The sequence below is a fragment of the Esox lucius genome, chromosome 12, assembly GCF_011004845.1.
Source record: "Esox lucius isolate fEsoLuc1 chromosome 12, fEsoLuc1.pri, whole genome shotgun sequence".
Classification (NCBI taxonomy): domain Eukaryota; kingdom Metazoa; phylum Chordata; class Actinopteri; order Esociformes; family Esocidae; genus Esox; species Esox lucius.
Window position 1 is genome coordinate 36,370,436 of NC_047580.1, and position 14,650 is coordinate 36,385,085.

The 14,650-nt window shown below is 44.2% G+C and overlaps 2 protein-coding genes across 2 annotated transcripts; both read left to right on the forward strand.

Moving 5' to 3' along the window:
- The first annotated feature begins 29 nt into the window (after window positions 1-29).
- Window positions 30-7,599, forward strand: taz (tafazzin). Its single transcript, XM_013136208.4, has 11 exons — window positions 30-135; window positions 923-1,076; window positions 1,584-1,712; window positions 2,183-2,228; window positions 2,313-2,398; window positions 2,770-2,850; window positions 3,137-3,178; window positions 3,373-3,435; window positions 4,262-4,314; window positions 4,416-4,493; window positions 6,401-7,599. Exons 2-11 carry the CDS (start codon window positions 968-970, stop codon window positions 6,500-6,502), a joined length of 789 nt encoding a protein of 262 aa, XP_012991662.2. The 5' UTR covers window positions 30-135; window positions 923-967; the 3' UTR covers window positions 6,503-7,599.
- Window positions 7,600-7,911: 312 nt separating this feature from the next.
- Window positions 7,912-14,471, forward strand: atp6ap1a (ATPase H+ transporting accessory protein 1a). The gene is made up of 10 exons (XM_010875061.5): window positions 7,912-8,057; window positions 9,000-9,126; window positions 9,550-9,818; window positions 9,936-9,976; window positions 10,110-10,195; window positions 10,375-10,536; window positions 10,876-11,033; window positions 11,240-11,290; window positions 11,563-11,800; window positions 11,876-14,471. The coding sequence occupies exons 1-10, from the start codon at window positions 7,933-7,935 to the stop codon at window positions 12,083-12,085; spliced, it is 1,467 nt and encodes a 488-aa protein (XP_010873363.3). The 5' UTR covers window positions 7,912-7,932; the 3' UTR covers window positions 12,086-14,471.
- The last annotated feature ends 179 nt before the right edge of the window (window positions 14,472-14,650 follow it).

Below are 14,650 nucleotides of genomic sequence, written 5' to 3' on the forward strand. Positions count from 1 at the left end.
CGATTTCTAAATTACGTTCCAATTCGCCTGAGAATTATTTAACTACATCTCCCACAAACCATAGCGGAAACAACATTTTCCGGGGTCGTGAACAGTGCGATGTAAGATTCCTCCTAGTTTAGTAGATAGCACAAGGTAAGAAAGGCACTTGTTTTGATTACATTTATTTTATTCACCGACAAAAAACAATGCAGGGTCGTGTAAAACATTTAAAGTGAAACAAGATCAGTTTACTTAACTGGTTTTTTCTTTTTACTTATGTCTGGAAAGAAGTAGGCTAGCTATCTTGTGTAGGACGATAACTAGCATAGGGATAACGTGTGTGTGTTCTGACTATTGACAACCAATGTCACTACAATGTGTCCATATGTATGCATTTCTCTCTGACGTATCTAACACTTACAAGCTAATGTTATGGAATTGAATGTGCACTTTTAAATGTTGTGGGCAGGAACAGTATAAACCATTAATTTAACACCTGGATCCGTTTTTCTTCTTCTAAAGTTATCCAACTGAATTACGCCGATACGAGTTCCAGAGGGTCGTACTTAAAATAGCTCTATTCGATGTAATATATATATATTTTTTTCAATGTCTCCTTGCAATAATCCAATCCGCTGTCATCTTTTCTCACCTTCTCTCATTGGTTGTGACCTGTGTATGTGCTACATGTTCTGATGAAACCTGTCTCAATGAGAAACGACAAACTGGGTCTAAGCAGTTTGTCAACCTAAAACAGACTCAATTCAGTGGCATGAAAACAGTTTTTGCATGTTTCTGAGCAAGGGGACATGACAATTTGGCTGAATGGAGAAGGAATATGTAGTATCACCAAAGTTTTGGCCAACAGCTTCATCTTTTGTAGCGCCAACCTGTCATAGAACATCACATTTCAAACTAAAGTAGTGTGTGTGTGTGACAGGTGGATGTGCATCTCGTTGGGAGGTGGAGGTGGTGGTAAGTAGCGATGCCCCTGGAGGTGAAGTGGCCGTTCCCACAGTGCCCCCCACTGGCCTGGAGGGTGACCAGCACCCTGGTTATGGGAATGGTGGGCTCTTACAGCTATTTCTGGACCAGTGAGTACACACATGTACACAGCAGACACACACTCTCCAGAGTATCTGAACTATATCACAGGATCTGTCTCTCTTTTTCCAGAATATCTGAACTGTATTACAGGATCTGTCTCTCTCCAGAATATCTGAACTGTATCATAGGATCTGTCTCTGTTCTCTCCAGAATATCTGAACTATATCACAGGATTTGCCTCTCTCCTCTCCAGAATATCTGAACTGTATCACGGGATCTGTCTCTCTCCTTTCCAGAATATCTGAAATGTATCACGGGATCTGTCTCTCTCCTTTCCAGAATATCTGAAATGTATCACGGGATCTGTCTCTCTCCTTTCCAGAATATCTGAAATGTATCACGGGATCTGTCTCTCTCCTTTCCAGAATATCTGAAATGTATCACGGGATCTGTCTCTCTCCTTTCCAGAATATCTGAAATGTATCACGGGATCTGTCTCTCTCCTTTCCAGAATATCTGAAATGTATCACGGGATCTGTCTCTCTCCTTTCCAGAATATCTCAACTGTATCACGGTCCATAATCAGGAGGTTCTGTTTGACCTTATAGACCGACGCCCACCCGACACACCCCTCATTACTCTGTCCAATCACCAGTCCTGCATGGACGATCCACACCTTTGGGGTAAGAACACAGACTAGAACACGTTAGCAGGGTCTTCAACCCTGTTCTGTCCTGGTTGTTTTCACTCCAACTCGGTGTATTTCCTCATGCTTTAATTAACTGTCTAATTATTAGTCAGGTGTGATAAATTAGGGTCGGTCGTGTGTGACATGCTAGGAACTGTTATGTCTTGTATAATCACAGGTCTCTTTCTCTTCCTCTTTCTCCTCTATATATACCTTTTTCTGTCTATCTCTCTCCTTCCGGTCCCTCTCCTTTGACCTCCCTCTCCCTCCCTCCCTCCCTCCCTCCCTCCCTCCCCCTCCCTCCCTCCCTCCCCCTGTCTCCCTCCCTCCCCCTGTCTCCCTCCCTCCCCCTGTCTCCCTCCCTCCCCCTGTCTCCCTCCCTCCCCCTGTCTCCCTCCCTCCCTCTGTCTCCCTCCCTCCCCCTGTCTCCCTCCCTGTCTCTCCCTATCTGGCCCCGTCCTACAGGAGTGTTGAAACTCAGACAGCTCTGGAACTTCAAAAGGATGCGCTGGTGAGTACTTTCACTGCAAATTAATATGATCTGTCTGGTTTCTGATTGGACAGAGTGTCACCTGTCTGGTTTCTGATTGGACAGGACTCCGGCTGCATCAGATATATGTTTCACCAAAGAGTTACACTCGAAATTCTTCAGCAGAGGAAAGTGTGTTCCTGTTTGCAGAGGTGAGGTGGAAGTTTTCCTTGGAGGAGTTTAACAGTTTAGTCAAGTCACATGTTAATGAGAATTGTGACTGTCATTAGGACCTCATACACATTAGATTTTTCTGTTTGAGTATACTACAGAGCATTTATTTACATCTTTAATTAAGTCAACAGTGTAGACTCAACCTGTGTAGTTATTCCATATACTCTCATCCTTCTTAGTTACTAGATATGCACTCTGCCTACTTTTTTCTATGCAAAAGACAGCGGTTGTTTAACTTTGATGTATGTGTGTGTGTGTGTGTGTGTGTGTGTGTGTGTGTGTGTGTGTGTGTGCGGTGGTGCGTGCGTGCGTGCGTGCGTGCGTGCGTGCGTGTGTGTGTGTGTCCTAGGTGATGGTGTGTATCAGAAAGGCATGGACTTTATTCTGGAAAAGCTGAACGGTGGAGACTGGGTTCACATCTTTCCTGAAGGTACTATCTCTCTCCTTTTCCTCCTCCCCTTCTCTTGTCCTCTCCTCTCCATCCCTCATTCTCTCCATCCCTCATTCTCTCCATCCCTCATTCTCTCCATCCCTCATTCTCTCCATCCCTCATTCTCTCCATCCCTCATTCTCTTCATCTCTCCATCCCTCATTCTCTCCATCCCTCATTCTCTCCATCCCTCATTCTCTCCATCCCTCATTCCCTCCATCCCTCTACCTTTCCCTTTGTGTTGCTGGGTGAAACTACTCAAACTAAACTGTCTTTTATCTGTCAGGGAAAATCAACATGACTGAGGAGTTTATACGCTTGAAATGGGGTAAGTTAGACCATTGTGTTCAAAGTGTGTGTATGTGTGTCTATATACTAAGTGTGTGTGTGTGTGTGTGTGTGTGTGTGTGTGTGTGTGTGTGTGTGTGTGTGTGTGTGTGTGTGTGTGTGTGTGTGTGTGTGTGTGTGTGTGTGTGTGTGTGTGTGTGTGTGTGTGTGTGTGTGTGTGTGTGTGTGTTTCAGGTGTGGGTCGTCTGATTGCAGAGTGCTCCCTCAACCCAATCATCTTGCCGATGTGGCATGTTGGTGAGTTTACTATCTGACATGAGACACACACACACACACACACAGACTTAGTAAATAGACACACACACAGACTTAGTAAATAGACACACACACAGACTTAGTATATAGACAAACACACTTAGTATATAGACACACACACACACACACACACACACACACACAGACTTGGTATATGGACACACACAAACTTGGTATATGGACACACATCTGTCAGATGAAATGATGCAGAGTATAGTCTGTCAGATGAAATGATGCAGAGTATAGTCTGTCAGATGAAATGATGCAGAGTATAGTCTGTCAGATGAAATGATGCAGAGTATAGTCTGTCAGATGAAATGATGCAGAGTATAGTCTGTCAGATGAAATGATGCAGAGTATAGTCTGTCAGATGAAATGATGCAGAGTATAGTCTGTCAGATGAAATGATGCAGAGTATAGTCTGTCAGATGAAATGATGCAGAGTATAGTCTGTCAGATGAAATGATGCAGAGTATAGTCTGTCAGTGTAATTCATTACACTTGGTTCCTTTCATCTGCCAGTAGTGTCTAAGTGAAGACTATGTCCAAATATGAAGACGACTTCCCTTGAGGTGTCCGTACTTCTTAACACGACTGTGTTAACATTTATCAAACCACCTGAAATGTTTATTATACTAAATAAATGTACTACAGTTGAAATGAAGGTCTTAGGTCCAAATAAATCCCTGATTAGAGTGTTGAAATTAATAAATGTAGTGGAACTGACTTCGAGGTCCAGAGTTGAATGGTCCTGATATAGGAAATGAATGAAACACAGGCTTTGTTTTAAATTGTGTTCCTCTTTCAGGTATGAGTGACGTGCTGCCTAATCAAAGTCCCTACATCCCTCGTACTGGACAGGTACAGACACTGTCGCACGCACGCACGCACGCGGCAGGAACCCTGACCGCCATACCTTAACCCTGACCCCCATACCTTAACCCTTGACCTCTGTGTTCTAGACTATCACGGTCCTGATAGGGAATCCTTTTACAGTCACAGACCTCCTGCAGTCCCTCAGAGAGAAGAAGAAGAGCCAGGTAAGCACTTATTTGCACGTACACACACACATACACTCACCAGGGGATCAGTCAGACCATATAGTTAGGTTCCAGAAATATTTGAACATTGACACAATTTTCACAGTTTTGGCTTTGTGCGCCACCACAATGGATTTGAAATGAAACAACCGAGAAGTGAAGTGCAGACCTTCAGCTTTAATTCACGGGGTTGAACAAAAATATTGTATGAAACGTTTAGGAATTGCAACCGTTTTCATCCACAGTCCCCTTATTTCAGGGGCTCAAATGTAATTGGACAAATTAACACAAGCATAAATAAAATGTTCATTTTTAATACTTTGTCAAGAATCCTTTGCAGGCAATGACTGCTTGAAGTCTGGAATGCATGGATGTGGTATGCTTCAGATCATGAGCCGTAACAAGCCTTCTCCATACTTTTTTCTTCCCATCATTCTGGTACAGGTTGATCTTAATTTCATCTGTCCAAAGATTGCTGTTCCAGAACTGGGCTGGCTTTTTTACATGTTTTTTTGGCAGACTCTAATCTGGCCTTTCTATTCTTGAGGCACCTTGTGGTGAACCCCCTGTATTTGTTCTCGTAAAGTCTTCTCTTTATGGTTGACTGGGACAATGATATGCCTGCCTCCTGGAGAGTGTTCTTCACTAGGCTGGATGTTGTGAAGGGGTTTTTCTTTACCATGAAAAGGTTCCAGTGATCATCCACCACTGTTGTTTTCCATGGACATCCAGGCCTTTATGTGTTGCAGAGTTCACCAGTGTGTTTTTTTATTCTCAGAATGTACCAAACTGTTGATTTGGGCACTCCTAATGTTCCTGCTATCTCTCTGATGGATTATTTTACATTCTAAGGATGGCTTTTCATTTCAATTGCATTGAGAGCTCCTTTGACCACATGTTGTGGGTTCACAGCAACAGTTTCCAAATGCAAATGCCACACCTGGAATCAACTCCAGACCATTTACCGGCACCTGTCAATGAAACAGCTTTTGAGTCAATTGTCCAATTACTTTTGGTCCCTTGAAAAAGAGGGGGCTACATATTAAAGGGCTGTAATTCCTAAACCCTTCCTCTAATTTGGATGTGAATACCCTCACATTAAAGCTGAGAGACTGCACTTTAAGCCCATATTCATTATTTAACTGTAACTTGAATATATTTTGGTGAACAGCCAAAATAACTAAATGTGTCCAATTATTTCCAGACCTAACTGTATATACTGTCTTTTGGCCCAAAAAAAATGAAAAGGCAGGTAGGATGGCTGGAGCCTTACATGGGTCACAACATATAAAGGCTTCATAGGTAGGATGACAGGAGCCTTACATGGGTCATAACATATAAAGGCTTCATAGGTAGGATGACTGGAGCCTTACATGGGTCATAACATTATAAAGGCTTCATAGGTAGGATGACAAGAGCCTTACATGGGTCATAACATATAAAGGCTTCATAGGTAGGATGACTGGAGCCTTACATGGGTCATAACATATAAAGGCTTCATAGGTAGGATGACAGGAGCCTTACATGGGTCATAACATATAAAGGCTTCATAGGTAGGATGACAGGAGCCTTACATGGGTCATAAACATATAAAGGCTTCATTATGTCCTTTTACTCAAGGCTTTTACTCTGTTGCATAACGCCACACCAACCATCTGACAATTTCAAAGAAGAATGCTTTTTAAAACAGTTCCTTGGGACTGTGCAGAAAGAGAACACAGATGGGACTGGCCTACAACAGAAATGAATCAACCAAAAAACTAAACCAGCACACAGTATATAAAAAAAAAGGAGAACAAGCAGCACTTATGTTATAAAAGGCAGAAGTCTAGAGGGAATCTGAATAACAATTAATCATTGTTAAACAGCTTCCGACTTGTATTTCTGTGTGTCTGTCTGTGTCTCAGATGGAGATGAGAAAGGTCCTAACAGATTCCATCCAGGAGGAGTTCCGCAGGCTACGGAGCCAAGCTGAGACTCTCCACAAGCAGGTACAGACCACCAGCTGAGCCCCTGGTCTCTGTTCTGGCCCCTGACGGGCCCCTGGCCCCAACCTCAGGATACCAACTCAATTTAGTGGACAGAGAGACCACACACACACAAGCTTGTTTTACTGTACTTATGAGGAACCTTTTGAGACCAAAATGTAATATTTTACTACATCTGAGTATAAATTGCAGAGACATTGAGTCAACATTCAGAACTACTGCAAGAACTGTGGTTTGGTTCCCACGGTAACAACAGAACTGTGGATTGGTTCCCACGGTAACAACAGAACTGTGGATTGGTTCCCACGGTAACAACAGAACGGTGGATTGGTTCCCACGGTAACATCAGAACTGTGGTTTGAACACTGGTGGGTTTCACACAGCAACAACAGAACAGCGATCAAACGGGATGTGTAGTTCTCCTGCAGGTTGTATGAAGAAGAGGCCTGGTGTTTTCACGGGTCCCAGAGGAAGTACTGGTGGTTTTTCAGTCTGCTGATTTTGTTGAGAGACCTTTTAAGTAAAAGAACCAGCAGTGTACTTGACATTGTGTCCACTGGAAAATGGCATTTTATTTGTACAATGAGATTTGCAGAATGGACTTAACAAAAACAGCCAGGTCCCATGATGTCAGGGAAAACTGTCCAGAAGGACCTCTCAATTATGCCATCTCAGCTCCATCTTGCCTTCTAATCTCCATCTCTTCTAATCTCCATCTCTCCATCTCTACTTATCTCCAGTTATCTCTCCAAATGTATATCTTTCTCTCTCTCCAGTTATCTCTCCAGATGCCATCTCTCTTGTTGTACTGTGTGGCATGTATTTCAGTGTTTCCCAGCACTTCCCTCAGCCCCACCATATGTTTAACACCTGATTTTATTTTAGTCCATTAATCATAAAGCCTTTGGATAACTGAATAAGGTTTGCTAGTCTAGGATTAAAATGTCAGGGAGAAGATGAACTCTGGTGTATCTGATGAGCATGATGCTTGTGTATTCTGTCCTCTCTACAGATCACAGGACAGGATCTATTTACTATGATTGCCTTACTTTGATTTACAAAATGCCATGCTTGTGTGCGATGCCACCAATAAAGCACTGAGTTTTGTACATTTCAAATGTCTGTTTGCTGTTGTGTTTAATAACCTAATGCCAACTGACTACTACATGGAGTTTCGATAACTGAGAATCATGAAAGCAGAAGACACTGAAGTAGTTTCAACTTAGTAATTTACAACCACCACCCTCCCTACAGACTATAAATATATTTTATAAAGAGAATGACACTCGAACCCTTAAACTACAGACATTTATGATCGTCTAAAACTAACGGGCTGAAATAATTGCCAGCACGATCCTTCACACATCGATCGAAAGATACATTCCATGTGGTTTCGCTGTGTCACGTAATCTGACTGACGTCACACCACAAAAGCCTTTGATACCTGAAAGATGGCGACTGAACGGAGGATGGTGTCTGGTCGAGGCTGTGTGTCAATGTTTCTGGCCATGTTCTGCTTATTCTCCTCCGGGACTTGTGACGAACAGGTGCCGCTGGTTCTGTGGACCAGTGAAGGGTAAGAACCGTGTCTATGACTGGTTGATTTTGGGCTCCGATATAGGTTTGAGTTTATAAACGGGCATGGTCGTTGACATCTTCATGTCATTGAAACTAGCCGGGGTTCCTGTATCTTGTCCTCCTAACTGCTAATCAAATGAGCTACAGTACGCCCAGTTATCAATATTGCTGTTACTTCTGTGTAGTTTAGTCAGTAAAACATTGTTCTTTATCTCGGCCATATTGGTGCGAAATCTAGCACAGCTCCGTGATGCCCATCAACATATCGTTTGGTTAATACTAGCTAACAACCCCTTGCTAACTTAGCGTATACACGTACAAGATCTGTTTTTCATGGGCTAGCCTTAGTTACTACCCGAGAAACCTTCGCTAAATATTGCATGGCCTGCCTGGTGTGCGGTCATGATGAAGGCTTGGTAGTGAGATGTCTTCCCATTATAATGACCTAGCTCGCATGCTGGCTTCGTGTCGCTGTCCGTCCGTTGTGGTCCTGAACTAGCTGGCTACGTTATGCCGACTGCCCGTATGTCCCATTCATAATGTGCTAGACGTGAGATGTTAGGTTTTGTTATGGTAAACGTTAATATACGTTATTGTACAACAAATTACATTTGGAAAAGACTAACATAACTTTGGACTCGCATCTCATTAACAGCCAGACCATAGTAATAGCAAATAACGACACTAACCTACTGTATTCACCGTTGGTTTGATAGTCAGAAAAATCTTCATTGTGGACCAATCCCAAATCTAAGCCCTTACACCCTGTTGAGAACTAGGAGTGTTTGACACGTGGAAGCAATCTGGTAATTTCTCCAACTTGACCTCAGATTGGCTACATGTTACTTTTGCCAGATCTACAAAAGTCTATTATTGGGTTTTAAGGTTGATTTGGGATTTCCTGTTTTTGTAACGTTCCATTGACCTGAACAATGTCCAGGTCTGGTCTACTGTCTCTGGCCGGACCTGCTGCTGGTCATATAGTGGGAGTGTCCCAGTTAGGATCCTACCTGGAGAATGCTCTGAACTCCGCCCCACACAACATCCTGCTCTTTCTACAGGACAAGGTAATCATACCCACCTCACATACACATTTTTGACACCAACTTGAAGTCTCTTTGGATAACAAAAAAAAAAGTTTTAAATCTGAACCAGAAATGGCTAAGAATTGAGATTGGGATAAACGTCCTCAATTGTCAGTTCAATTATGGAACAATAGGTATGCAAAGACCAATTTAACCTGTTTCCTACAGTCTGGTAAAATAAAACAGAAATCATATATTCAAAGAAATATAATTGCTCAATATACTCTGAACATTTGACTCTAGGACCAAGAAAACATTTTCAGGATAACTTCTGAGGGATGGTATTTTTTCTCAGTTGGCAGAAATTTGTCAATTTCTGGAGGAAAGAGGTTTTTAGAAAACTGTGAGTATATATTAGAATTGATATAAGACATCTCTCTCTTCTGTCTTTTTTAATTTTACTAGATGAGCGTTGAAGATTTCACTATGTACGGTGGTGCATTTGGCAACAAGCAGGACAGTGCTTTCCCTAACCTAGAGAGGGCGCTGCTCTCTAGTCCCTCCCCCTTTGTCCTGCCTGCCGTAGCCTGGCCTGCATCCAGTACTGTGATTGGTCAGCTCCAGGACCAGTTGGACACCTCTCCTCTTTACATGGACCCAGAGACCCTGAGCCAGCTACGACTCAATGGTTCTACCCCTGCCCTGCTGGTCTTCAGACTGCCCTACAGCACTGGGTACTCACACTATGACACACACACACACACACACACACACACAATGCCATGTGTACATCTGATTATGGTTTGTCTTGTGGGTGTGGTTTTGCTGAATGTGGGCGTGGTTTCTGACAGGGCTGATGTGATGTCTGCTAAGGAGGTTCTCCGTGGGAACGGTGAGTGTTCTAATGTTCTATATTGTTTTAGATGAATCCATTAGTTAGGGACCATGTAAAACATTTTCAGTTGCGCTAGACTTGGCTGGATTCATTTTCATCTGTGCCTCCATCTGTTGTGTGTGTTTGTTAGATGAGGTGATTGGACAGGTGATTAGCATTATGAAGAGCCAGTCTGTCCCCTACACCGCCATCTACACTGCCATCAGACCGTCTCGGGTAAGTGTGTGCCCTGCTATCTATCTGTCTCTATCATGTGTTTTGGCCCCATTTAGACTTCGTTCTCAAATGTGGTTTGTATCCTGACCATTCTGATTCTGATTGCAGGCTGCATTATTTTAGACAGCTGTAGGCAAATTCACTTTATAATCAGGTATAAACAGGTCTTGTCCCTTCAGGAGGCATCATCATCAATATCTGTGGAGGCTGGTGTGGGGGGAGGCCGCTCCCTACTGCAGTACGCAGACAAACGGAGGGAAAGAGAGAGACAGAGGGAAAGAGAGAGACAGGAGAAAAAGGTTCAGGAGAGAGCAGGAGTTTACCCTCCTGTGGACTTTAAGGTAAAGTTTTGGTAAACATCTTTCTTTTAGTTTTTCTATCTTTTTATCTAACTATTCTGACCAATTCTCTCTCTTTCAATTCTCTGCATTGGAAGTAAACCGATTATTACTTTCCTGAATAAATACCAGCTCGTTGATATGGCCGAGGCAGTAGCAGAATACTGTAAATGATTGTGTTTCAGTCGTGAAGTTATCGACTTGGTTTTGCCTTTTGCTTCTGTAGCATGAAAGCTGCATCTCAGCCTGGTTTCTGGTGGTGCTGTTTACTTTATGCATTGATTACTTTTCAGGAGATGATTAATTTCTAATAGTTTCTCCCCCTCCACTGCCCCTCCCCAGGAGGGAGGAGCCAGCTGTATCCTGCTATGGGCGGAGAACCTGACCGTGAGTGTCCTCCGTGGGGGTCGATGGGAGCGACATGACCTGACCTCTCTGACCTTTGGAGAAGGCGTGACACCAAGGCTGCAGGGCTCCCGCTGCAACCAATCACACTCCAGGTAGGACGGGGGCAGAAACAGTCTCACTAGGTGTATGGCAGGGGCTGAATGTTGGCGCTAGACAGGAAGCTTATGAACAGTTCTCTAGCATCACATCCTGTATAGAGGAAGTGCCTGGGATGTCAGCCTAACTGAACATTAACATTTGAATATTTATTATATTTGTCATTTATTTTAATGTTAACATAGTTTTTCTCCCCCCTTAGTCTGGTACTAAACTACGAAAATATCCTGGGACATCGCTCCTTCAGACTAGTGTGAGTCTACTGGACACACACAGACACAGACACACAGACACAGACACCCCCCCAGACACACACACCCACCCACAGAAACACACACAGAAACAAACACACACCCACAGAAACACACAGAAATAAAAACACACCCACAGACACACCCACAGACACACCCACAGACACACACACCCATAGACGCACACACAGAAACACTCAGATAAACACACCCATTGTTGCCCACACACATTGTCACAAACACAAACACACGTGACCCCACTTTGTGCCCCCAGCTTCGCCATGTCTCAGCGTCACTATAAGGTCTCCGCCCGGCGGTGGTTCACGCTAGACGCTGTGGAGATAGAGTACGACGGTCAGAAAGCAACCTTTAACGGGAGCCGGAACGTGTACGCACCGCTCGAGTACTCCTACCGCTGTCAGTCCGTCACTAACTTCAGATACCCCCTCCTGGTCCCGCGCACCTCAAAAGACCCTGCCAACCAGTGGAGGGTTTCCTTCACTGACTTCCAGGTAGGGGGAGTGTCTGTATAACACCAAGCAGTTCATCACTACAGGCCTACATCCCTGTCTCTCTCTACCCTCCAGATCCAGGGCTTCAGCGTGTCCGGCGGGGAGTTCTCCTACGCGAGCGACTGTGCTGGGTTCTTCAGTCCTGGTATCTGGATGGGTCTGATGACCAGTCTGCTCATGGTTCTGGTTCTGACCTACGGCCTTCATATGATCATGCAGCTTCACACTATGGACCGCTTTGACGACCCCAAGGGCCCTGCTATCTCTGTTCCACAGACCGACTAATACACACACCATGGACCGCTTTGACGACCCCAAGGGCCCTGCTATCTCTGTTCCACAGACCGACAAGCACACACCATGGACCACTCTGACGACCCCAAAGGCCCTGCTATCTCTGTTCCACAGACCGACAAACACACACACCATGGACCGCTTTGACGACCCCAAGGGCCCTGCTATCTCTGTTCCACAGACCGACAAACACACACACCATGGACCGCTTTGACGACCCCAAGGGCCCTGCTATCTCTGTTCCACAGACCGACTGACACACACCATGGACCGCTCTGAAGACCCCAAGGGCCCTGCAATCTCTGTTCCACAGACCGACTAATACATACACCATGGACCGCTTTGACGACCCCAAGGGCCCTGCTATCTCTGTTCCACAGACCGACTGACACACACCATGGACCGCTTTGACGACCCCAAGGGCCCTGCTATCTCTGTTCCACAGACCGACAAACACACACACCATGGACCGCTTTGACGACCCCAAGGGCCCTGCTATCTCTGTTCCACAGACCGACTGACACACACCATGGACCGCTTTGATGACCCCAAAGGCCCTGCTATCTCTGTTCCACAGACCGACTAATACATACACCATGGACCGCTTTGACGACCCCAAGGGCCCTGCTATCTCTGTTCCACAGACCGACAAACACACACACCATGGACCGCTTTGACGACCCCAAGGGCCCTGCTATCTCTGTTCCACAGACCGACTGACACACACCATGGACCACTCTGAAGACCCCAAGGGCACTGCAATCTCTGTTCCACAGACCGACTAATACATACACCATGGACCGCTTTGACGACCCCAAGGGCCCTGCTATCTCTGTTCCACAGACCGACTGACACACACCATAGACCGCTTTGACGACCCCAAGGGCCCTGCTATCTCTGTTCCACAGACCGACTAACACACACACCATGGACCGCTCTGAAGACTGCAAGGGCCCTGCAATCTCTGTTACACAGACCGACTAATACATACACCATGGACCGCTCTGATGACCCCAAAGGCCCTGCTATCTCTGTTCCACAGATCGACTTAACACACACACACCAAGGGGAGGGGTCTGTTACCGAGGGGAGGGGTCTGTTACCGAGGGGAGGGGTCTGTTACTTAGGGAAGGAATCTGCTATCATTCCTGTCCTTTTTTCCATTGTTGGTGTGCAAATTCCAAACTGTAATAATTTTGTGTGTATATATATATATATATATAAATATATATGGGTTGTTGTACTATATAAAATATGCAGAGGGAGTATGAAATATATGAAGTGTTTAGTAGTCCAACAACACGTGTGTGCATTTGTGTGGTCAGTGTAGCGTGTGTGTATTTGTGTGGTTAGTGTAGCGTGTGTGTATTTGTGTGGTTAGTAGTTAGTAGGTTAACTAGTTTGGGTCACGGCTCAAATGTAGTGCACACATTTAGACAACAGGGCTTTTTCATAGGGCACTAGGGAAAACTAGTGCACTCCTTTAGAGAATAGGGCTCTTTCATAGTGCACTAGTTTAGAGAACAGGGCTCTTTCATAGTGCACTAGTTTAGAGAACAGGGCTCTTTCATAGTGCACTAGTTTAGAGAATAGGGCTCTTTCATAGTGCACTAGTTTAGAGAACAGGGCTCTTTCATAGTGCACTAGTTTAGAGAACAGGGCTCTTTCATAGTGCACTAGTTTAGAGAACAGGGCTCTTTCATAGTGCACTAGTTTAGAGAACAGGGCTCTTTCATAGTGCACTAGTTTAGAGAACAGGGCTCTTTCATAGTGCACTAGTTTAGAGAACAGGACTCTTTCATAGTACACTAGTTTTCCCCAGAGCCCTATTTTGGCATTTGTTTTCATTAGGGTTGTTTGAGTGTTTAGATGTGGACATCTTAACCAGAAGTTACTAAATGCATAGAGAGGAAATGGAGGGCATTGTTATTTTAATGTTACATGTTTCAATGAGGTTCACAACAAGACTATTAAAAGTTACCACGAGGGAATGTTGAGGCAAACAGGTGGAGGAAACAGGTGGGGGAGACAGGTGGAGGAGACAGGTGGGGGAGACAGGTGTTCGAGGTCCCGGGTTTTTCCTGCCGTGTGTCTACTACCAACAGTTGTTGTTGTTGTTGTTGTTTGAGTTGATAAAGTATTTATTACAATTGTTTTTTGTTTATTTATTTTGGTTGTGAGATTTATTCATTTTAGTGTGGTTTATGAGTTGTGCTTTTGTTCAAAAGGCTGTTGCCTGTTTTTTTTGTAGAACCACAATCAAATTAATATTTGAATAAATGGTTTTACTATAAAATAAATGTTAATATGAAGTACATAATAGTGTGTACATTATGGTGTTGCTGTAACCCCAATAAAGCCCTGATAACAATGTGAATCCAGTCATGACTTTATGCTGCAGAGTTTATTTGACATCAGCCACCACATTCATGAACATCAACATGGTTTTGAATGACTGTTTTGACACACAACATGCACAGAAACATTCATGGTCCCAGTAGTAATTAAATTAAGGTTCATTCTTTTTCTGTGTCCGGACAAAAGATCTAGAGGTCC

Bases quoted from the DNA above. Each gene is read 5' to 3' on its own strand.
- taz (XM_013136208.4), top strand. From the start codon at position 968: ATGCCCCTGGAGGTGAAGTGGCCGTTCCCACAGTGCCCCCCACTGGCC. The intron at 1,077-1,583 runs GTGAGTACACAC...TCTCCTTTCCAG, and splicing joins TTACAGCTATTTCTGGACCA to AATATCTCAACTGTATCACG. The intron at 1,713-2,182 runs GTAAGAACACAG...CCCGTCCTACAG, and splicing joins GGACGATCCACACCTTTGGG to GAGTGTTGAAACTCAGACAG.
- atp6ap1a (XM_010875061.5), top strand. From the start codon at position 7,933: ATGGCGACTGAACGGAGGATGGTGTCTGGTCGAGGCTGTGTGTCAATG. The intron at 10,196-10,374 runs GTAAGTGTGTGC...TTGTCCCTTCAG, and splicing joins CTGCCATCAGACCGTCTCGG to GAGGCATCATCATCAATATC. The intron at 10,537-10,875 runs GTAAAGTTTTGG...GCCCCTCCCCAG, and splicing joins ACCCTCCTGTGGACTTTAAG to GAGGGAGGAGCCAGCTGTAT.